We start from the raw sequence: 25,566 nt of genomic DNA, 5'->3' as shown, positions 1-25,566 counted from the left end.
AGAGGCAGAAGGGGGGCTGTCCCCAAGATCAATCAATTATTGTCTGAACATACACTTATTATAACTTTGGATATATTTATTGCTGCTACTAGCACATATGGATAGATACTACCTCCAATTCTCACATTCTCAAGAATAGCCCTTATTCCTATTTACCCACAATGTATCCCAGAAGCATTTTTATTTGTCAATGTTCTGCTTCACTGGTTCTTGCTAAGGTACAACCATCACTGGCCAGGTATCACCTCATATGCCTGTGTACTGCTGTCAGATCCTACGAAAAGCTTCATGCTCAAGTACTTTCTTATGTGCACATGTGCAGCTTCTTATATCCATGTACTGATTCTTTTGTCCTTACAGGTTAATATGACCAGGTCCCCCTTCCCACTAACATACAGCCTCAAATGTCCATCTATTACCATCGAAAGACATGGGTTGGCATTATATACTTGTGATTTCTAATGCTGGCTAGTTATTGAGATCATATTCCAAGTTTTTCCATCAATTGCTATGTGCCATATTCTGCCCTATATTAGCACGATAAGCCTGATATGTCTAACATAAGCCTCTAAAAGTTTCATATGACACAGTTCATCCTAAAAGGCAAATGAAAGGCATCACACACCCATGAACCAGTATAGACGCCCTGGAATAGAGGTAGTTTCAATAACAGGAGTACTGATGGAGTACTGATATCACCGTAGCCTGATGATCCCCCAATACCCCCCAGCGCAAGCATGTAGAGAGAAGGCATGGGCAGGAGACCTGGGCATCAAAACGGTGGCACAGTGACACAGACCCAAGTGTACAGGACAAAATATAAGTAATTATGTGTTTGTCACCACAGTGGGAGAGTTAAATAGTGTATTGAGGAGTTGGCAATGGATGGTGTGAAAGCGCTGTGGAGGAAGTATCTGTACTGGTTTAAGTGGAAGACCCAGTTGGCAACTTCAAAAGTGGGTAAGGAAGGAGACAAGTAGCAGAAGATAAGGGGAATGTTACTAATAGAAGATAGTCTTTGTTGCTTAATTGGACACACTACAGAAACAAGTGCACACAATAACATTTAAATTGAAATGTTAGGCATATTAGCCATCATGCTAAAAGGCTACAAATAGGGCCATTTTTAAAGGGAATAGCATATGGATAATGCAGGAGACATACCTGAGCCGGAGAGAACGAGGCAAGATGTTGAGGTGTGAAGTATATACAGCAATATTTTACACATATGGTGAAATGACTTGGATGGACAATGGTGTACACCTTGAGGTTAAGATTTATAACTGACTTGAGGGTTATGAGATAGGCCTTGTGCTGGAGTAAGGAAAAAAACTGAAGTATGTGGTGGGAAAATGTGTATTTGGGGAAGGGAATGTAACTGTATTACTTATGCTGATTTAAAGTTTGGCACTTGCTGCCAGATTGCATGTGAGATCCTCAATATTTCTGTGTAAGGTAATTAAGTGGTTCAAGCTCCAAGATGTTTGGAGAACTGAAAACAGGAATGAGCAAGCACGCCTTCTTCTTCCTAGTACATGATTTGCACACACATACACATGAACAAAAACACACGTGCAAACGCGCACACGTGCACACACACACACACACGCGCGCATGCTTGGTGATGGCAGGGGAAAATATCTAAATAGGCTTTCTAGAACAGACTATCTGAAACATACAATCTACTTCACCATCATCTCCCTAAACGTTGGATGCATCAAGGGCCTAGTCATCACACTTCAAGGAGGAACCTTTAATCTTGCCTTCTGCAGCAGCACCATATGTAGTAGGCGGGAATGATATAAGATTATACATTATTGTGAGACAGTACAACATTCAGTGGAAGTCACCCAATGGAATGATAAGAGAAGCTGGTTTGTCCCCAATGCATGGAGTCAAAAGGGGCTAGAGAAAAGACAAAGGGCATAATTTAGCGTTCTGCCGAGTGGGAGCAGTGCCATAAATTGGTGTTGCTCCTCCTTTGTGGAGGTTTTGGTTTTCTTACCTCATTTATAGTGGAGATAATCAGGGTGTTTGCATGAGTGGAGTTTCAGTCAACTCTGACAGTGGACCGGGCAGTCTGTTTGCCACAGGCTGCTGAGTAGCAGTACTTACCATCATAGATTTGTCTTCCAGGAACCACTATGTGAGGCATTGGAATACCGTGAAGGACAATGTGAAAATGCTATTGATGCACAGAGAGAAAAATCCCTGTAAGTCACAAATATTTTTCTTTTTACTTTCAGCAACAGGACCTTTATTGATAATATTTTAAATCCTCAACATATTGATTAACTTCTCAATAGGACTGAATGGTCATAGTACTACTTATCCGGAAATTCAGTGAATAAGTGTGAGCACATTAACTTGCTCTTAAACTCCCTTCTTTTTATATGAATGCTATCCCATATTTTAAGCATTTGTTTCTGTCACTATTATCAGTGTATTTTCACTTTATATTGTCTTTCCATATGTTAAGTGCACTACAATCCATCATACTAGTGTTTTGTTTCTTTCTATTCCTTTTTCATATTATAGATCATACAGTAAGTACATGCTGAGTGAAATTTCTTCTGTTTCAGAGATAAGTAATCTAGCTTGTTTACATGTGTCTCTTCTCTCATATTTCACTGAGAAAATTACCTTTTACATCCATGAACACCCTCCCAGTGTTCTACGCTGTGTAACAAAGTCTAATATGTTCATTGTGTTTCATCCGAATTATATTTTCTCAGTTTCAACTGCAGCTCCTTATCAAGGATTTGCCTGCCAGTCTGAGACAGGAGGACTTTTTGTTGATTGTTGATAAAACATGCATAATGTTTACCTCTCCCACTAATATTCATGATGTATTGTACATATTAATATCCGGTTTATGTCATGAAATCATGTGCCTAATTATTTGTGTTTTTGACAGCATTAAAAAATCAGCAATAAGAATACAAACATCTTAAATCTCTAGAGGGTTGATAACATCTTTGACTATTATCCTATTAAATGAAAACATGTCAATAAGTGGAACATCTGTTTTCACATATACTATTTACAAAGCAAGTTGGCAAGGAGAGGGCAATAAGTCAGAAGGCAACAAGTCTGTCAATGTTGTAACCCAGCAGATTAAAGGTGAGACTCCAAAGAGTTCAATTATAAGTGTTAGACTTGGCATCCTTGGCGTGGTCTTCCCTATCTTTTGGCCTGCTCCCAGGTTGTTGATGTGTGCTGTACTCTGTTTTTGCTGTTTTTGTTACTCTGGGCAAATTACCACTGCTTACCAGTGCAAGTGCGCCTATGTAAAATATATGTGTAATTGACTTTCCATGATTGGCATATTTGATTTACTAGTACGTCCCTAGTAGAGTGCACTAGAGGTGGCCAGAGCCTGTAAATCAAATGCTACTAGTAGGCCTGCAGCACTGGTTGTGCCACCCACATAAGTAGCCCTGTAAACATGGCTCAGACCTGCCACTGCAGTGTCTGTGTGTGCAGTTTAAACTGCCAATTCGACTTGGCAAGTGTACCCATTTGCCAGGCCTAAACCTTCCATTTTTATACATGTAAGGCACCCCTAAGGTAGGCCCTAGGTAGCCCCATGGGCAGGGTGCAGTGTATGTTAAAGGTGGGACATGTACTTATGTGTTTTATATGTCCTAACAGTGAAATACTGCCAAATTCGGTTTTCACTGTTGCAAGGCCTTTCTCTCTCATAGGTAAACATGAGGGCTGCCTTTAAATACTATTAAAGTGCAGATTCCCTTAGGGAGCAGATATAAATATGGAGTTTAGGGTCTCTGGGCTCACAATTTAAAATTACATCTTTTAGTGAAGTTGGTTTTTAGATTGTGTGTTTGAAAAGGCCACTTTTAGAAAGTAGGCATTTTCTTGCTTAAACCATTCTGTGACTCTGCCGGTTTGTGGATTCCCTGTGTGGGTCAGTTTGACAGTTGGGCTGATTGCACCTCTCTCTAGACAGTGACACAAAGGGAGTTGGGGTGTAGCCTACATATCCCAATGAGCCATCTGTGCTGGGAGGGAGGAGAGGAGTGGCCACTCACACCTGAAAGGGCTGTGCCTGCCCTCACACAATGCAGTCTCCAACCCCTGGTGTGTGTCTGGGGCCTGGCCTGGACAAGGAAAGATACTTTCATTTGAGGTAGGCCTACTTCAAATGCAAAAAGGGGTATACGAAGAGCACCCAAAACCCCTGAAAACTAGATCACTTCTGGAATCAAGAGGAGCCTCTGCCTGGAGAAGAGCTGAAGAGCTGAGGAGAAGTGCTGCCATGCCTGTGACTGTGCTTTGTGGAGCTATCCTGCAGTTGCTGCTTCTGCCTGTGAAAGGGGACAAAGACTAGACTTTGTGGTATATTCCTGCTTGAGAAGAATCTCCAAGGGCTTGGACTGAGCTTGACCCCTGTTCTGAAGTCTCAAGGCCATCAAATACTTCCCCCACCAGCACCTGGACTCTCTGCTGAGACTCCTGCCCTGACAAGTGGTTCCCTATTCAGACCCTGGGCCCTTGAAAGGAGAAGCTGGTGAAAATCCAAGAAAACAGATTTCGGACGACTCCGGACCAACGCCACTGCCGAATCCCGTGACGATGCCTGCAACCGACTCTGTGGCCCTTGCTGGAGTGTGACGACCCTCGTAGGCCTGACACCGCTGCAGCCCACCGAAGTCCGTGACTCCGTGGAAGTCGCCACACCACGTTATGACCAACGCTGCTCAAACTGCACGGATTCAGCGCTTCACACCGACGCCGCCTCACCTCCACCGCTCCACAGCAAGGACCTGATGCCTCTTAGTAGCGCCTCCGCTCTTTCACCCCACAGCACCGGAGCCGGTGCTGCGATCCCCAACTTCGCACACCAACTTGTTCTCACAGTTTACTAAGGTACTGTACCTGGGGGTCTGCGTGACTCCGTACCCAGCGTCATTGGCGTCAGCTTGTTGGGAACGACTCCGTCACGACGCCGTGTTATCACTTCGTCGAAGCATTTTGTGTTTCTAAGCGCTAGTTTTGAGTTTAATCTTTAAAAATTCATAACTTGACTTGTGTATGTTGGATTTTTGTCATTTTGGTCTTCTTTTGTTTAGCTAAATACTGGCTATTGTCCTAAACCTGTGTTGAGTCATTTTGTGGTGTTTTTATTATAATACTGTGTGTGTTAGTACAAATACTTTACACCTGTCTCTGAAGTTAAACCTACCTGCTTGTGCCAAGCTACCAATGGGGTGAGCGGGGGTTAACTGGGTGTGATACTCCTTTGTCCTGACTAGAGTGAGGGTCCTTGCTTGGACAGGGGGTAACCTGACTGCCAACCAAAGACCCCATTTCTAACAATAAGTATCAAAGAAGGAGACAGACAAATACTGTATAGCACACCCAGAGGGAAGGAGAGAATATTGACCAGAGTGCTGCAAGTCAAATGGGAAAGGCACAGTAGAAAGCACCATGTGCACCACCCTTTGACCAGAAATGTTCTGTGTGTGTCGTAGCAGACATCAAAAACATTGCTATTTACTTTAATGCGAAATGCAGGATCAATACTGTTATTTCTAGGATGGAGGACATCAATGAGAATTAAAGGTTGAAATTAGGGCAGAATTTGTGATAGTTGTGGGACAAGATTTATGTCAAGGTACAATTGTGATATCTGGTACTGACACATGGGAGTGTGTCCCTGAGACAGAATAGATATTCATAGTGCAATCCACTCTACTGGAGACACAGGGAAGCAGCAGATCGATATCAAACTTTTCAAAGGAAATAAGAAAATTCTGCTCAGTTAACTTAATGTATAGGAAGAATCAGCAGGCATAGGATTTAATGGAGAGTGTGTAGGACACATTTGTGTTTACATACGTAGGGACTTAAGAAATTAGTAATTTTAATGTCTACTTTGAGTGTACCTCTTCTAAACGTTGATGCACAAAAGGAATGCCTCTTGCCTAGGTGAATGCCCAAGGTGGATATTAAAGGTGACTGATTCATCGTTCCAGGGATTTCCAGCATATGTAGGTTTGCCAGTGTCTACGGATCCACATAGAACCATAGTGGACTTCTCAAGCCTGATGTTTTCCACGATGAGGCCCTACCTTTAGTATATGGAGGGGTTTCTGATTTCCCTATTATGGGTCCCTAATTGCTTAAAGGATTAGGTATGTGTCAAGGTCCTGACGAATCACACTAGATCATTTATTGACTAAACAGCAAGAAACATGTTGACCTATTATACAGAGTAACACAGGGAATCCTGTGTTTACCTTCACTATTCTCCATTGAGAGATTTAGCGATTACATTACTTTCTGTCATTTGGGGAGTGTAGACATTATTTTACTATATCCCCACATGTCGTTTTTAATCATGTCAGAGGTATTAGTATGACAATAAATAGCATTTTTTTACCTCTAGGCATTTTTAACTACCTTTATACCAATCCTTAAAATATTTTTGATCGGTTGTTCACTATTCCCAAAAGATCTCCGGCAAAGAGCCCCCCTGTGGGGCCCGTCAGGCTTTGCAGCGCCGGCCTGACGAGGAGCATAGCCCTATGATGAAGCATGTCACCAGAAGGTGAGTGAGGGCACTTGCTCCGAATAAATTGATTTTCCATCAAATATAGAACCATCAGTCTGAAAGAAACCCTTTTGTGTCTTGGAACTGTGTGTATATTATTTTGATTTGTTAACTATTGGGAGCCATACACACAGGACCAGGAGTTTTTTCTCTGAATCTCCCACTTATGCCCCTCTCTGTTGTTGTTTGATGACTGATTCATTTCACATGGTATGAGTGTGTACAATTGCTTTCTTTAAATATGTCTAAACGTTTGTGCAGCAGATCAAGGTGCAAGAAGTGAAATGTTTGAAAAGGGCTTCCTTTTGGGATTGATACCAGCCAGGGAAAAGTGGGATACGTGGCTAAATGTGCTGATCTGGCCTTTTAACAAACAAGGTTCCAACGAGTTGGAAGGTGGACAAAGTCCCTCATTTCTAGAATAGAACCTGGACTCACTGGAATAGAGAGAGGATGAGTGGGAAGTATTTGGAGATTTAGTAAAGCCAGGGGTCACTGAATAAAGCACAAGAATTGAGAACAATGAGGTCGTGAGAGGGGTCCCCTAGATCAAATCCGTTCATGATAGAAAAGTAAGTAGCTTGATAATTTCACCAGACTGTGCAAAGCTGTGCAGTTTGATGACACTTGGAGCGGGCTCGAGAAAGGAAGGAGTGTAAGTGAGGAAGCAGAAGAGGCCAAAGTGATATTTAAATAAATATTAAATGAGTATGTTTTGCTGTGCTACATGATTGGGCAGGGGACACATTCAGGCGCAATTAATGTAAGTGCTGAAAGAATATTTCTGGAATGAGTATGGTTTTCTAAAAAAAAAAAAAGTTTCCCCTTCCAGTCATGCTTTTTTTTTTTTTAATCTGCGACTTTTAGTCTTGACGATATTACCGGGAGACCGAAAAAAGAAGTACCTAAATGCAAAGTGGAAATATAGAACCAAAAGTGGACAAGCAACTTACACATGGCATTAAAGAACTTGAGAGATTAGGCTATACCAGAGGCCTAGATCAACCCGGATGGGAGGGGTGCAGTGGCGAAGTGGCCTGGAACAAGTTTTTGTGGTCCACTTATTTGTAAGGCCCACTGAGGTGAGCATTGTAAAGTGTGGACTAGCTACCAGGAATATGTGGACCCAGATCAGAATTTGTAGGTGGAACTTTGGGCCAGATTTACAAGGCCCTAGCACCTCTTTGCGCCACATTAGGATCATTTTTTTATGCTAATGTGGCTCAACGAGGAAGAAATTGCTGCGCCATATTTGCAAAGTGGCGCAATGCTTGCATTTTGCCACTTTCCAGCATTTGGAGGCCGCAAAAATGGGGCAATTACATCTACAAGATTTAATTGCACCATTTTTGGAATCATTTTTAATGCCTGCTCAAAGTAGGTGTAAAAAGGACACACCCATTGAAATCAGTGGGTCTCCTTGCACTTTGCTCCACTAGTACCAACATTTTTTGTATTGTATTGTAGATATGGCGCAACCATGTGTATCGTTAGGTGGTGGTGGGGGGCACAAGAAATCTGGGCCTTTGTGCGAGTAGACTTTGGAGCCCTTGTAGCACGTTACCAGGAGGGATGGTGTTGGCAGATCGCCGGGTGATGCAGTCTTTCCGAAAAGGAACACAAGCACTCCAGAATGAGAGGTGAAAGGAGAACCAAGGTCACACTCTTAGGCAGTGTTTTTGGCACTACACTGCTCCCTATGAGTGAATAGACTGCATTTTAGGAGTCTCTTATCGTCACATGAAGGTAAGGCCTAAGGAAGGGTGCATAAAGTTGCCACTGATTTCTGACTTCTCTAAGACTTTCGAGGAGGTGGTGAAACATCTGTGATGGTAACTACTGTCTTTGCCTCATGGTGTGGATTGAGTTAATGAACACCACTTAGCAAAGAGCTGCAATGATGGGAAATCTTGCTCAAAGTGAATTTTTGAATTTTCATATACATATCATTTCTTTCTTCCTGTTTAGTTGTGACAGTACTAACCACATAACATAAAAAATGGCATTACAAATGTGCTTCAATACCTTATTTCATTTAATTTCAGATGTCACAGTACCGACATTTCCTTCTTATCTACTTTCTTTCACAGACAATAATCGATTCCAACAAACTGTGAAAAGGCAGCCCCAGAATATCCAATGCAACTTATTACATAATGCACTTTCTAAATTACTTTCTTACTGAATTTACTTTACAGAGAGAACAGTAAGCAGCTGAAAAGAAACTTTTTGCTAGTAAGTTCAATCGCACATTTCAGTTTTAAACTATAAAAAAATACTTTGATTATGATTGCTTAAAATATCTGTTTGCAACAAATCATAAACAGCCTATTGTCGGGTTTATTGCCACAGTACAAATTCCACAATTGAATCAGCATGTCTGAATTGAAAGGTGTTCCTGCATTAGTGTGAAAGATCGGTTGTCCGTGACCTTCTAAAGGAACTTGTCCTTCAGTCTGGTCTCTCTCTGGTTATGGTGATCAGCAATATCCATTTAGACATCGAGTAGACATGAACGTAGACTTTACTTTGACCGGACATATGAAAAAGATCTCTAAAGCTATAACTTACTAGATGGTCTAGTCTAACCAAAAAGTATGATCTTGATAATAGGGTAAGGATATTCAGATCAGTTCCGGGCTGCTCTTTAATTTGCAAAGCAAAATTATCAAACGTTATGCGAAATTAGCAAAATTTCACATTAAGCGTTTTTGCCTAATTTCCACCAGGAGGCATTTTATTCTCGCACAAGTCTCCAGTCAGTATGTCGCATGACTATCCTTTACCACAACATATGCCATACCATAAAACGTCAAATGAAACACTAGTCAATTACACTCACTCTTTTGTGTAATTTTGTAATATTTATGCAAAATTAAAAATATATATATATGCAATTTCCCCCAACCCTAATTTAGACCCATTGAAGATAATCTTTTTATAAAGTACAATAAAAAATAGAAGCATATTGATGCCACTCACCCGATGAATGATTCCAGCTGAATGAAGGTGCTTGATGCCACACAGCATTTGGTACAATAAATAAGACATTCTTTCGTGGTCCAGCTCCATCTGAATCACCTGACACAAGTTGGCGTCCATTAACTCCATCACCAGGTAACTAACAACAGATAAAGTTGGCAAAGTTATCTTTTACTCACACTATCATTAAAGAAATCTCAAGAACTTACTTTCTTAACCATTGGCATTTACAAGTCAAGGGATTGCCAAAACCTCCTCAAACTAAAGTGAGCTAAATTTGTAATGATTTGTTGCACAATGAACTCTCAGACTCATTCGTGATTTAAGGTGAAGTCACTACATGCAAGCTGTGCCTAACTATAATTTTCTCGAATAATGAATTAGTGACATTGGAAGCTGTGTGGCTACAATTCATTTCCATGAATTTGTGAGGCCAGTTTTGCTAGGAGGGAAAAGCAAATGCTGCTACAGACTGGTAGGCATTTCAGTAAAACCTCACAGAGATGATTTGCTATCAGAATCAGCTCTGGAAATTAGGTGCATCCATCCTCATCACGAATCCAGCAGCTATCATTGAGCTGGATTTAGGATTTTGTCCTGCCTCTATGAAAAGCGGTTATATTTTGTTCCAAGGCAATGCGCTAGCACCCAGACAGAGTCAGTGGTATCCACAATGCTTTAATTTCAAGCAGCAACCTGCAGGAGGTAAGCGGGTCTCTGGCTTTCAATTCCAACTGGGCACAGCCGAAATGCCTCACTTAAAGTTTTATCATTGCTCTTTTTGTTCGTCTCATTCTGATTGAGTGATTGAGGGCTAGCTGGAGCTTTAACATCTTGGTGCCAATGCCATAGAGAAAAAAGTACATTCAACATGGCACGTCAAAAGTTCTTGAGGTAAACTACGATTTAGAGGCAGGGTTTTGAGTTTTCCGAGCTCCTTATATATAAGAGATATGAATGCACTGAAAGATCAGATATATCCGTGTATATATATTAGTAATTACTGTAATAGACATGCATACAGCACTTCCCAATTAGTCTTTCATACCACCCAAAGGGACCTCTATTAGCATTCTTAGAATAATGAAACATTTTGAAAAAAACTGTATGTTTTTGCACCTATGCCTCGCAGATTGCATTCAGCTCCTCAATTCCAGTTCATAACTCACTGAGCTATATTATGAGGATTATAACTTGTGACCCACATTTACCAGAAGGGTCTCTGCAATAAAAGTAGCAACACACTAAGGTGTAAAATACTAATTTGTGACCTGCATTTTACACGTTGTGCTTTTCAGTAGGTACACGTACACTCTATGCGGTTTTATGATTATTTAAACCTGTGACTAGACTGCGCACAGATTTCTTCAGTAAGTTCATTCATCACTAAACATATCTTACAGCTAGTATACCCTGGAAATTGCTTGGTACACAAAGATCTCTGTGGGAACCATAAAACCCCCTAATTCTCATCGCACCCTCAATCATGACATCCTTGAGCTCAGAGATGCCAATCATCCCTTCAGTTCTGACACCCTTCCCCACAATGGCATGCCTGCAGTTAACGTACTCCTCCGTCCTATCAGTGTTGTGGCCTTCCTCGGAATCTCAATTTTTCTGGGATTAGGTATGTTCCCTTTTCTGTATCCCCATAAATCATCCAGACACATGTTGTACCCCCATTAAAAAATTGGAAAGTTGAGAGCTCCAGGGAAGATGATGGAGAAGCTCCAGGCTTATATTGGTTAGTATAAGCCCACAGCTCCACCGTTCCTATATTTGTCTCACAGCAGCAGCTGTGAACAAAAGCCTCATGGATCCCAGAGGATTTCAATCCCCTTGGGCTCTGTGAGGTCTTTCCTGTATTTATTAGAACATTCTGCCCTCTAGTGACGGAATGTTTCAATAGCCTTATAGCTCGCCGTAGCTGGGCTACACTTGCCATTAAAGGCCCGCTCCCTTGTTAAAGGCACTCGCCTTTGGTTCGGGCCTTTAATGGCCAGTATAGCCAGCTATGGCGGGCTATGACGCTAAATGAGATCTCACTCCGTGTGAACAGTGGTCTCCCCATTGCAAAAGAGGCAGTCATTTCTCACTACCTGATATGAAGTCATCCAATACCTTTCTGCTTCTGGGAGCTCAATCAAACAGCTACATATGACAAGGTGTTCTAGGGTGATTATAGATGCTCTATTACTCCAAAGAAGTCCTTTCAAAATCCCCCGCAGTTTCATGAATTTCCAGCTCTGTATCTAGCAATCTTGCATATTATGCACAATATGTAGAAACAAGCTGATAAAGAGGTAGATACTTCCAGCCTTAAACCTTCACCAAATCTCACTATCTCGACCTTCAGGCTAAAACTCTGGGAACATGTATTGGTTTTGGGCACCATAATCCATAATATTTGATTTGTTCTCTTTATAGATATAATGCACACTGCAATGGGATATCTAAGACTCTTCCCTGCACTGGGAGTTCTACGTAATTCCCCTTATTAATTTTCAGCCCTGCATTTTCCCTATAATCTTCAAATACATTTAATGCCACCAGGACTGACCACTGTGCTTCCTTCCCTGTTCTGTCCCATCAGTTCTATACCCTTCTCTGCCTTCCCTTCAGAACAAGGACTGTTTGTAGACAAGTCACTAGTATCTCTAGCACAGATACTAATGGTAACAATGGATTTCTCAAGTTCACTTCCAACTTATCATGAATAGCTTTACGGTCCCATCATTAAATTCTGTGCATGCTATTTGGTTGATATACAGAAGATTCCCCCAGCTTCTGAACTTGGGTCACGTATTTATCATCTTCAATGTCTTGCACATTACGCTCCCACTCCAGTAAACCAGTGGCCTTCTCGGCATTCAGTGGAAGGATTGTGAGAGGTCTCGAGATGTGGAGAGCACGTCTCAGGGTGTTATGGTAAGGCTGAATATTCAGCCTGGTGAACTCTCCATCATAAGCCTAATTGATCTAGATGCAATTGTAGACCTCATTTTGATTACATCTTAGGTAATTAGGAAATGCATTCCCACGTCAAGCATGTTACCTCTGGGTTGAGGACAAATGTGGGAATTAATCACCAACATCAAGGAATTACTGTTCTTTTCCTGTCATCAAAACAAGGGAGGGCTGACTTAGGTACCAATAGTTAAGAATTAACCCCTTCTAATTAGCTTTTCCTCTATCATGGAACTGAAACTATGTTCTCACCTTGGAATGGAATTGTGTAATGCTAAAAAGGATGAGTAGTCCAGTTGCTCCTCCTGTTGTCTGTGAAATGTGTCCAATATGCCTAGACCTTCAATGAGTTTGTTCTCCTTAAATGGTACCTATGCCTGATATTTCTGCTTTTTAACCTATAACCTTCTACCAACACTGCACTGGCGTCCCCTATAGCTAATAAATGTCTCACTGAGTCACCTACAATCAATGTCCACAAGTTTACAGAAACACCTAAGTGAATGAATGCCTGATATTCATGTTTAACTGTCCTGTCCAATATACATCCCCCGGTGACTGTCCTCCTAAACAGTCTGTTCATGTTTTTTTTTCTTTGAAAGGGGAGCAACCCTTTATCTTGATCCTGATGGGAATCCTTATGGAACTAGCTGTCTGTGGAGGGTCCTGCCAACAAATCTGCAATTGTCTCTTATAAAATACATTTACCATAAGAGCACAAAGCTGTTTTTTTATGTTGTCTTTTGATTAACAAAATTATCATCAATATTCTATTTTGTCCAAAATTCCATTAACATTCCAAGTCATGAACTACAGGTGTACTTCTCATCCACTGAAATGATAACTATTCATTTCCACTTTTCTTTCATTCTTTCCCTTTTTCCCTCTGTTGCCACCACTAACTTTATCGATCTTTCCTCAATTGTCTCTGTTACCCCATTTCATTGTTAAAGTCTTCTTTAACCTCCCACCCCCATCTCACATCTAAGATGAACCTTTCACTCAACACCTTTACCCCTATGAGCTAACCTTATGTAAAACAATAGTTTGCCTTTGTCCTTCTAGAAACTCCTTTACTTCCTATTGGTTTTATAGTATCAGGCATTTAGAGATGCAGGCTATCAGAAATTGGATTATTAGATTGGGAGGGAGTGACCCCTACCATGATAGTAAACATAATTTGAGTAGGTCAAAACACTGTTCTGAGAGAATCTCTGCTACACCCCTGACAGCTATGGCACAGGCACTACCCAGAGAAGTGTGTGCTAAGGTAAAGGAGTACCAAACATTCTAAAGTAAAGAACACAACATAATAAAATTCTCAGACAATTTTAGAAATTTAGAGAAAAATGTAATGAGAAAAAAAGGCACCAACATCATTAAAATAGGATAAGAGGAATAGAGATCTGATTTTTTAAAGTTTTAGGGCAAAAAGAACCTAGAAAAAGTACAGCACCATTGACAGCAATGGTTTGTGGATCGCTGGGTCCCGGGTACAATTACAGGCTGACCATAATAGAACAGAGGTAAGGTACACCACGTGTGTTATCCTAGTCAAAGCTTTTATCTTCGAACTTGGTCTCTGATATGGAAACCAAAATCTTAGAGTGGGGTAATATCCAAGACTTTGCGCATCAAGTGTCCCTCGAAGTTCATTACATCATCATTAAACTCCTGATGACGGTGCTGTTTATGACACCAAAAGATTCCGACAGGACAAAGCCACATCCGATGGTTGTTGATGGTGCTTCATCAATCGAATACATTTGCCGAAACACAATGGTTAAAAGTTTTACATGTAGACTTAGTCACTTTCCTGGAAGTCAAAATTGTCCCAAAAGGCAAAGATGGAAGTAGAACCTGGGCAGGGATGTTCAAGGCCTGATGCTATTACTGTGAGGTACCATCAAACCAGTTTTCATCATAGCAAAATGCTCTGATCTGGAATAACTTGGATTTCTTGGCAGCTTAGGGTTTGGCCTGCCTGGGCAAGTCTCAGCACCTTGATCAGTCCTTACAGAGTGTTAGAAATGATCAAGTTCTGCTATTCTTCAACTACTAAAAATTATCCTTCTGGTCATCCCTCTGTCCCCTAGCTATTCCACAGCAGGCTTGAAGGCACCAAGTCTCTCTCCAGCCTTCTCTGCTGCAGGGACCAGCGCTCTATGGTCAGCTGGGCCCTCTTGGAATCAGAAATGCTTCTACTGCTTGTATCACTGAAGGAGCCAAACAAAAGCCAACAACTTGAACCTTTAAGAGCAGGCCCAGACCATGAGTGCCTGCAGGAGTTAGCAGTGCTTGTGTGAGTTTGATTCTTCCAGCAGGAGTCAAGAGTCTTCTTCAGGTGTCTTCTCTTTCTGGTGCACTCTTCCCAGGTACAGGAATGTTCTTCTGAGGTGGTGGTTGAGGTGCCAGATTTCTCCTGATCAGTAGCCAGTGATTGGAGATATTATGCCATCCAATCGTATTTGATTGCAGTCCACCACCTACCTTTGCAATTCCCTCTTTGCCTTGCAATAAACTTACACAGGGGCACTGCTTCAATATGAGAGAACCCTTCTGACACCAGGGAGCCCTATCTTCGCCTCATTCCCACTGCCCTATTTGTGCTCACCAAGGTCCGAACTGGCAAGGTCCAAACTCATTTTATCGCCCCACTGTGACTGAAGTGGGATGTCTTGAAAGGTCCAAGAATAAATTGGAGAAGTCCTTCCTTCCTTCTACAGGTCACAAGTGGTAGTGCTATGGCTTTCCTTTGTTCTGCCAACGGTATTGTCCACCCCAAATAGTTAATTCCTCCTGCCTTTTCAGTCATCCAGCCAAGGATGTATATTCTAACTTTGGAGGTCTGATGAATGGCATAGCTGGTTTTAAACACACATAGGCCTGTAATGTGGAAAAGTAGGGGGAATACACTGTGGAACAGCTTTTAGACCTTTAGTCACTGTGAGGGTACACTGTTTAGATATAGAGTACACTGTTTAGATGTAGAGACGCTTATGCTTCTCCCACAATTACACATAATTATGAGTAATTTTGCAGTGCTTACGAGTAATATACTAGAAAAAATTAAGCCAGTTACACCCACCCTTAATGCACACAGAGCTCGCCATATAAGACATTTAGGCCCTGATTTATACTTTTTGACGCAAACCTGTGCTAGCGCAAGTGTGCGTCAAAAAGCTTACCGCGGTCTACCGCTATTCCTAGACACCATCCGGGCGTCATATTTAAGGAATGATGCTAGCCGGCGCTAAGGTCGGTCAGCGTCAAAAGAAATTATGCTAACTGGGCAGGGAGGCATAGGGAAGACTGGGGGTTGTGCGGCAAAGAATAACGATAGTCAGGTTAGCCTCAAAAATATTGACTCTAACCTGACTAGCATCATTTTCTGATGCACAACCCCCATGGACATGACTCATTTCTTAGTAAAGACAGGAGTCATGCCCCCCTGCCCAGTGGCCATGGCCCAGGGCACTTCTGTCCCCTGGGCACGGCCATTGAGCACATTGCCCTGTTGGGGGGGGGCGCAAGTTAGGCTCCCCTATGGCATTTAAAAAAAATAGAAATACTTACCAGGACCTACCTTGGATGGGTCCCCCCATCCTTGATTGTCCTTGGGTGTAGGGAAGGGCACCTGTGGACAGCTTCCATGGTCTCTGACCATGGAAATGAGCCCACAGGTCCCCTAACGTATGCCCTTACCCAGGTGTTAAATAATGGCACTAAACGGGCTAAGCACCATTATTTAAAGCCCTCCTTTTCCTGTGCATCATTTTTTGCATGAGAGGATAAATAAGGCGCAAAAGCCTTAGAGTCATTTCTTGCCCGAGAACGCCTACCTTGCTTCTCATTAATGCAAGGTAGGTTTCCACGGTGAAAAAATGACATTAACTCCTATATTTTGACGCTAGACGGGTCTGGGGTCAAAATAAAAAATATGGAGTTTAGTTTGTGCTGTATTTGCGTAAAATAAAATGATGCAAATCTGGAGCAAACAGAATATAATTTTGCCCCTTAGGGGCATATTTACATGGAACTGACACATCTGCACTGATGCACCAGTTTCCTTGCGCTGCCTTGCACCCGTCTAATGACACCATCGTAGAGCTTATTTACAATACAGCGCACCATTGCACTTGTTTGCACAACTGCACCAATTGTTTGGGCGCAGATGTGGCACTTTGCTGGAATAGCAGCAAAAATGTTGGCACTAGTCCAGCCCATTGGATATAGCACTAGCATCACTTTGACGCCTGCCTTAGGCAGGCGTTAAAAAATGATGCTAGAATAGCACAGTAGATTTCACTGTGCCATTTTTATGTATCCCCCATTGGGGAAACACCTCCATTGTATATATTATACCTGCCACAGGTATAATCTGCTGCAAGGTTTTACAAGGTTGAGCAATGGTACCATTGCACTGCTTTGTAAATACGGGCAGGTTGAGGGCATGTTTAGCACCGCCATGTCATAAAAAAATGACTCCACAGCGGCGCTAAGAGGTGCAAGGGGCTTATAAATATGCCCCTTAATCCTATGCCATTGGTCCATGTTTTGCACCATCCACTGCGGTCTTACAGGAAGTTATACAGGCCAATTGGGTGAAATCAATGTAATATCACCATTTTAGAATCAAAGTACACACACTATGGCACTGAACAACAGTGCGGCAGTGCTCGCAGTCCAAATACCTGTAAGAAATAGGGCCCATGAAACGGCAAACATTCAGGGGTGACCATGCAGAAAAGGAAAATGTGCTAAACAGGCCCAAAGCCGGCTTTGTTCCCCAACGCATACTTCAACGCTCTTCATCCTGCTAATCCTTTAAAAATTATCCTTGCTATCCACTATTACTAATTCTTTCAGGTCTCCCCACACTCTTTATCACACTTTGCACTGCTTACGGCAGCCTCTTCATAGTTCCTGACACTCTCATCTCCTAGATCCTCGCCATCTACACTCACTTTGACAGTTCTGTCACCCAAGCATCCATTTGCCCTTTGTTCCAACTCTGTGAGGTCCGTCTAATGACTCTTCCTCTTTGATTTTTCTGCTTTGTCAATTTTCTTTTCCTTTATTTTCGCTCTTAGCCTCTTCACATTTGACCTTCAGATCCTCTCTTCATTCCCTTCCAAGAAATCCCAAGCCTCCTGCAGTATATTGAAAAAGAAGCGCTATTCTATTTGCATTCTAAGACTTGCAGCTCTATATTTGGAATGCAAAAGACACAACTTCAAGTACCAGGATATAAAAAGTGAGTTCAAAAATGGAAAACCTACTAACATGTGTGACATCAGCGCTGAAACCGTCCTCTTAGCCAAGATCACTTCATGCTGTCAGTTTCAAGTTACACTTCACATGAGCTGAATGGGTATAAGGCACATAATGGAAAGTCGTATTTCTTATAAGCTGGGGATGTTGATGACATCACACAAGACATGGGTCCTCAAACTAACAGGAACAGCTTCCTGATAGCAGGGAAGAGATAGCAACCAGAGCCAGCACTTTCTTCAGATCGAGCTCCAGCACAGGTAACATTCTGCTGCAGGTCTGCTTGTATTGCTATAAATATTCTGTATGTTCTTTAGCCAGTGTGACAGTACAGGTCCCAGTTTCCAGTGGTCAGTTGCTTTTTCTTTTACTTGCAAATTGAAAGCAGACCAGGCTATAGTCTTCTACACAGTCTGACAAAGGCAGTAGTTTCTTCCTCTTACTTTCTGCTACGAGCCTAAAACCTTTCTTAAAGTGGACAATGGCTAATGATGAATTATAAGAAATAAGACCATCCTAAGATGCTTTCCACACTTGGTTAACACTCTTTTGCTGTGCTTACTATAACTTTATCTCAATCCCAGAAAACCTTATATTGGGGATGTAGGAGGCTGGACTGGCTTGTAGTGAGTACCTAGGGGTACTTGCACCTTGCACCAGGCCCAGTTATCCCTTATTAGTGTATAGGGTGTCTAGCAGCATAGGCTGATAGATAATGGTAGCTTAGCAGAGCAGCTTAGGCTGAACTAGGAGACGAGTGAAGCTCCTACAGTACCACTTAGTGTCATATGCACAATATCATAAGAAAACACAATACACCGTTATACTAAAAATAAAGGTACTTTATTTTTATGACAATATGCCAAAGTATCTCAGAGTGTACCCTCAGTGAGAGGATAGGAAATATACACAAGATATATATACACAATACCAAAATATGCAGTAATAGTCTTAGAAAACAGTGCAAACAATGTATAGTTACAATAGGATGCAATGGGGACACATAGGGATAGGGGCAACACAAACCATATACTCCAAAAGTGGAATGCGAACCACGAATGGACCCCAAACCTATGTGACCTTGTAGAGGGTCGCTGGGACTATTAGAAAATTGTGAGGGTTAAAAAATAGCCCACCCCAAGACCCTGAAAAGTGAGTGCAAGTGCACTAAAGTTCCCCAAAGGACAAAGAAGTCGTGTTAGGGGAATACTGCAGGAAAAACACAAACCAGCAATGCAACAACAATGGATTTCTGGTCGAGGGTACCTGTGGAACAAGGGGACCAAGTCCAAAAGTCACAAGCAAGTCGGAGATGGGCAGATGCCCAGGAAATGCCAGCTGCGGGTGCAAAGGAGCTGCTACTGGACTGTAGAAGCTTAGGTTTCTGCAGGAACGACAAGGGCTAGAGACTTCCCCTTTGGAGGACGGATCCCTCACGCCGTAGAGAGTCGTGCAGAAGTGTTTTCCCGCCGAAAGACTGCCAACAAGCCTTGCTAGCTGCAAATCGTGCGGTAAGGGTTTTTGGACGCTGCTGTGGCCCAGGAGGGACCAGGATGTCGCAAATTGCGTCAGGAGACAGAGGGGACGTCGAGCAAGACAAAAAGCCCTCTCAGCAGCAGGTAGCACCTGCAGAAGTGCCAGAAACAGGCACTACGAGGATGCATGAAACGGTGCTCACCCGAAGTCGCACAAAGGAGACCCACGTCGCCGGAGAACAACTTAGGAGGTCGTGCAATGCAGGTTAGAGTGCCGTGGACCCAGGCTGGACTGTGCACAAAGGATTTCCACCGGAAGTACACAGAGGCCGGAGTAGCTGCAAAAGTCGCGGTTCCCAGCAATGCAGTCTGGCGTGGGGAGGCAAGGACTTACCTCCACCAAACTTGGACTGAAGAGTCACTGGACTGTGGGGGTCACTTGGACACAGTTGCTGGATTCGAGGGACCTCGCTCGTCGTGCTGAGAGGAGACCCAAGGGACCGGTAATGCAGCTTTTTGGTGCCTGCGGTTGCAGGGGGAAGATTCCGTCGACCCACGGGAGATTTCTTTGGAGCTTCTAGTGCAGAGAGGAGGCAGACTACCCCCACAGCATGCACCACCAGGAAAACAGTCGAGAAGGCGGCAGGATCAGCGTTACAGAGTTGCAGTAGTCATCTTTGCTACTATGTTGCAGTTTTGCAGGCTTCCAGCGCGGTCAGCAGTCGATTCCTTGGCAGAAGGTGAAGAGAGAGATGCAGAGGAACTCGGATGAGCTCTTGCATTCGTTATCTAAGGAATCCCAAGAGACAGGACCCTAAATAGCCAGAAAAGAGGGTTTGGCTACCTAGGAGAGAGGATAGGCTAGCAACACCTGAAGGAGCCTATCAGGAAGAGTCTCTGACGTCACCTGATGGCACTGGCCACTCAGAGCAGTCCAGTGTGCCAGCAGCACCTCTGTTTCCAAGATGGCAGAGGTCTGGAGCACACTGGAGGAGCTCTGGGCACCTCCCAGGGGAGGTACAGGTCAGGGGAGTGGTCACTCCCCTTTCCTTTGTCCAGTTTCGTGCCAGAGCAGGGCTAAGGGGTCCCTGAGCCGGTGTAGACTGGCTTATGCAGAAATGGGCACCAAATGTGCCCATGAAAGCATTTCCAGAGGCTGGGGGAGGCTACTCCTCCCCTGCCTTCACACCATTTTCCAAAGGGAGAGGGTGTAACACCCTCTCTCAGAGGAAGTCCTTTGTTCTGCCATCCTGGGCCAGGCCTGGCTGGACCCCAGGAGGGCAGATGCCTGTCTGAGGGGTTGGCAGCAGCAGCAGCTGCAGTGAAACCCCGGGAAAGGCAGTTTGGCAGTACCAGGGTCTGTGCTACAGACAACTGGGATCATGGGATTGTGCCAACTATGCCAGGATGGTATAGAGGGGGCAATTCCATGATCATAGACATATTACATGGCCATATTCGGAGTTACCATTGTGAAGCTACATATAGGTAGTGACCTATATGTAGTGCACGCGTGTAATGGTGTCCCCGCACTCACAAAGTCCGGGGAATTGGCCCTGAACAATGTGGGGGCACCTTGGCTAGTGCCAGAGTGCCCACACACTAAGTAATTTAGCACCCAACCTTTACCAGGTAAAGGTTAGACATATAGGTGACTTATAAGTTACTTAAGTGCAGTGTAAAATGGCTGTGAAATAACGTGGACGTTATTTCACTCAGGCTGCAGTGGCAGGCCTGTGTAAGAATTGTCAGAGCTCCCTATGGGTGGCAAAAGAAATCCTGCAGCCCATAGGGATCTCCTGGAACCCCAATACCCTGTGTACCTCAGTACCATATACTAGGGAATTATAAGGGTGTTCCAGTAAGCCAATGTAAATTGGTAAAATTGGTCACTAGCCTGTTAGTGACAATTTGTAAAGAGAGAGCATAACCACTGAGGCTCTGGTTAGCAGAGCCTCAGTGAGACAGTTAGGCATCACACAGGGAACACATACCTATAGGTCACAAACTTATGAGCACTGGGGTCCTGACTAGCAGGGTCCCAGTGACACATAACAAACATACTGAAAACATAGGGTTTTCACTATGAGCACTGGGCCCTGGTTAGCAGGATCCCAGTGAGACAGTGAAAACACCCTGACATACCTCACAAACAGGCCAAAAGTGGGGGTAACAAGGCTATAAAGAGGCTACTTTCTCACACAACCCCCCCCCAAACGAAGGACAATAAGGCTAACCTTGGCCAGTTGAGACTTTATTGTCTAAGTGGTGATAAGTAGAAAGTAGCTCTGCAATAGACTGGTTACTCCCTTTATCATCCACTATATGATTACTTCCCTGTGGGGATGTTAACCACCCTGTTTGAAGTTTTTTAGCTAAGCAACAATGTGAAGATGTATTTTCAGAGTTTCTATCAGTAAGTTTTAGTTTAGAGCAGTGGGAATTGTCCACTGAACCTATTTGTAGTGATGGAAATGCCAGACAGGGATGCTGTCTCAGAAAAGCCATAGCTGGGCAAAAACTTTGTCCATATGGCTGGAAGAGAGAACAGGGATGCTGTTTCTCTTGAGTTGGAGCAGGGCAGGGATGCTGTCCTATGAGCTCCACACTAGGGCAGGGATGCTGTCCTAAGTGTTGTGAGGCAGTGCAGATTTTTTGCACTAAAGTTTCTCTGGGAGGGTTGGAGGGATGCTCCATATTAACTAAAATGGTGCTCTTTTTCTCACCAATGTTAGTTATCCCACAGAGAGGTACTTCTACCTCAGGGCGTACAGTTTTGCCAACTGATGATTCCCTTGGAACAGGTGCCACCCCAGGAGAGGTTTCTCCCACCACAGGAATGGTATTCTGAATGGCAGGGTGGTTAGGGGATACTGTGATACCCTTTTACCTGTTGATGGAGAGGGATCCTGAGTTTTCAGGCCTTCTCTCCTTTGCTTTTTCATTTCAGTAGAAATGAGAGGGAACAATTCCTCTGGGATGCCCAGCATGGCTGCATGGGCATAAAACTCTACATCAGCCCAACCTGAGGCCTCTAGGTCATTACCTAAGAGACAGTCTACAGGTAAGCTAGGTGATACCACCACCTGCTTAGGGCCAGTAACTCCACCCCAACTAAAATGAATTTTAGTTAAGGGAAGAAACTTAGTGGAGTTATGGACATCAATAATTTTATACTGTTGTCCAATGATGTGTTGTTCAGGAGCCACTAGGTTTTCAGTCACCAAAGTGATACTGGCACCTGTGTCCCTGTAGGCCAAGGCCTCAACACCATTTATTGAAACTGTCTGCCTGTACTTATCCATTGTAAGGGGACAAGCAGCCAGTGTGGCAAGGCCAATGCCACTAGGTGTGACAGAAACTGTCTTGGGACTGACTACCCCAGTTTCTATTATGGACCTATAAGTGAACCCAACTACACCCTTAACTTGACTGTTGCCAGCAGTCCCACCACTAGTACCACTACTGCTAGGGGCACTAGAGCTTGATGTATTAGTGGTGGTAGGCTCAGGGGGTTTCCCTGGACAGGACTTATCCCCTGGCCTATGGCCTCTGTTTTTACACACAAAGCACCAAGGCTTTTTAATGTGTGTGGGTTGAGAAGAAGAAGAATTTGTTTTATCCCCACCCCCTGAAGAGTGTTTAAGATTTGAAGTGGGATCTTTGGTTTTACCCTTATCCCCATGCTTATCTTGAGATCTTTCACCATCTTTCTTCTTATTGTTCTCTTTGTCACCCCCTGTATGAACTTTTCTGTTCACCCTTGTTCTGACCCATTTGTCTGCCTTCTTTCCCAATTCTTGGGGAGAGGTCAGATCAGAGTCCACCAGGTACTGGTGCAACAAATCAGACACACAATTATTAAGAATATGCTCTCTCAGGATCAAGTTATACAGGCTGTCATAATCAGTAACTTTACTGCCATGTAACCACCCCTCCAAGGCCTTCACTGAATGGTCAATGAAATCAACCCAGTCTTGAGAAGACTCCTTTTTGGTCTCTCTGAACTTTATCCTGTATTGTTCAGTGGTTAAGCCATAACCATCCAGGAGTGCATTCTTAAGAACTTTGTAATCATTAGCTTCATTTTCTTTCACAGTAAGGAGCCTATCCCTACCTTTTCCACTAAATGATAGCCATAGGATAGCAGCCCACTGCCTTTGAGGGACATCCTGTACAGCACAGGCCCTCTCAAGTGCAGCAAACCACTTGTTAATGTCATCCCCCTCCTTATAAGGGGGAACTATCTTGTGCAGATTCCTGGAATCATGCTCTTTTGCAGGATGACTATGGGGAATACTGCTGCTGCCACCATGGGTTTCTAAACCCATCTTCTGTCTTTCCTTCTCTAGTTCTAAAGACTGTCTATCCAAATCCAGCTGTTGCTTTTTAAGCTTCAGTCTGGTTTGTTCCACCCTCAACTTATTGAGTTCCCTTTCTAACATTCTGTCATCAGGGTTGGTGGGAGGGACATTTCTAGACACAGAAGTATGATGAGAATGGACAGAAGGAGACCTGTCCCTTACAGAGGGCACCCTAACAGCTTGGCTGACAGTGTAATGTGAGAGCACACCATCTGTATGATGTGACTCCACCTCAGTACCAACTATGCTAGACTGTCTAGTAATGGGCAGGCTTGAAAGTTTCTTTCCTGAATCTTTTCCTGGGGGAGTCCCTGGATCAGATTGGGAACCATTAGCTACTTTTTCAACAGATGGGGCACTTTTAGCCTTATCTTGTTCTCTAAGCATGTTAAGTAACAATTCCAAGGAAGGATTCTTCCCTACACTCAAACCTCTCTCTATGCAGAGACTCCTTGCTCCCTTCCAGCTAAGGTGATCATATGCAAGTTTGGACAGATCAAAGTTTTGGCCTGTGCCAGACATTTTTAGAGAGAGTTAAAGTGATAGAAAAAGAGAAAAAAGTTTGTCAGAGCTTTTAGAAAGACTGGAAAAAAAAACTTTTAAAACTTTTTAGAACTTTTTAGAAAGTTAGAAGTACTTTTCAGCACTTAGAAAAGAGTGAAAAGAGGAAATGCAAAACTTTTTGATTATGTGTATATACACTGAACTTGTTTTGTATATTTTTCTCTTATGAAAAGTACAATGACAAGAGTGGTAAGTAGTCTCAAAGCACTTATCCCACCGCTGCACAACCAATGTAGGAGGCTGGACTGGCTTGTAGTGAGTACCTAGGGGTACTTGCACCTTGCACCAGGCCCAGTTATCCCTTATTAGTGTATAGGGTGTCTAGCAGCTTAGGCTGATAGATAATGGTAGCTTAGCAGAGCAGCTTAGGCTGAACTAGGAGACGAGTGAAGCTCCTACAGTACCACTTAGTGTCATATGCACAATATCATAAGAAAACACAATACACCGTTATACTAAAAATAAAGGTACTTTATTTTTATGACAATATGCCAAAGTATCTCAGAGTGTACCCTCAGTGAGAGGATAGGAAATATACACAAGATATATATACACAATACCAAAATATGCAGTAATAGTCTTAGAAAACAGTGCAAACAATGTATAGTTACAATAGGATGCAATGGGGACACATAGGGATAGGGGCAACACAAACCATATACTCCAAAAGTGGAATGCGAACCACGAATGGACCCCAAACCTATGAGACCTTGTAGAGGGTCGTTGGGACTATTAGAAAATAGTGTGGGTTAGAAAAATAGCCCACCCCAAGACCCTGAAAAGTGTGTGCAAAGTGCACTAAAGTTCCCCAAAGGACAAAGAAGTCGTGTTAGGGGAATACTGCAGGAAAGACACAAACCAGCAATGCAACAACAATGGATTTCCAGTCGAGGGTACCTGTGGAACAAGGGGACCAAGTCCAAAAGTCACAAGCAAGTCGGAGATGGGCAGATGCCCAGGAAATGCCAGCTGCGGGTGCAAAGAAGCTGCTACTGGACTGTAGAAGCTTAGGTTTCTGCAGGAACGACAAGGGCTAGAGACTTTTCCTTTAGAGGACGGATCCCTCACGCCGTAGAGAGTCGTGCAGAAGTGTTTTCCTGCCGAAAGACCGCCAACAAGCCTTGCTAGCTGCAAATCGTGCAGTAAGGGTTTTTGGACGCTGCTGTGGCCCAGGAGGGACCAGGATGTCGCAAATTGCGTCAGAAGACAGAGGGGATGTCGAGCAAGACAAGGAGCCCTCTCAGCAGCAGGTAGCACCCGGAGAAGTGCCACAAACAGGCACTACGAAGATGCGTAAAATGGTGCTCACCCGAAGTCGCACAAAGGAGTCCCACGTCGCCGGAGAACAACTTAGGAGGTCGTG

General features: G+C 43.4%; 1 protein-coding gene across 5 annotated transcripts in view; it reads right to left on the bottom strand.

Moving 5' to 3' along the window:
• Window positions 1–25,566, bottom strand: part of MAPK10 (mitogen-activated protein kinase 10) — a 794,060-nt gene that overhangs the window by 263,215 nt on the left and 505,279 nt on the right. For all 5 annotated transcript variants that reach the window (XM_069236167.1, XM_069236182.1, XM_069236175.1 and 2 more), the window contains one exon: window positions 9,560–9,698. In XM_069236167.1, the coding sequence (XP_069092268.1) occupies window positions 9,560–9,698 (139 nt within the window). The remainder of the gene's footprint in view (window positions 1–9,559; window positions 9,699–25,566) is intronic.

This window comes from Pleurodeles waltl, chromosome 1_2, assembly GCF_031143425.1.
Source record: "Pleurodeles waltl isolate 20211129_DDA chromosome 1_2, aPleWal1.hap1.20221129, whole genome shotgun sequence".
In the NCBI taxonomy this organism is placed as follows: Eukaryota; Metazoa; Chordata; class Amphibia; order Caudata; family Salamandridae; genus Pleurodeles; species Pleurodeles waltl.
This window is presented reverse-complemented; position numbering and strand designations above follow the sequence as displayed.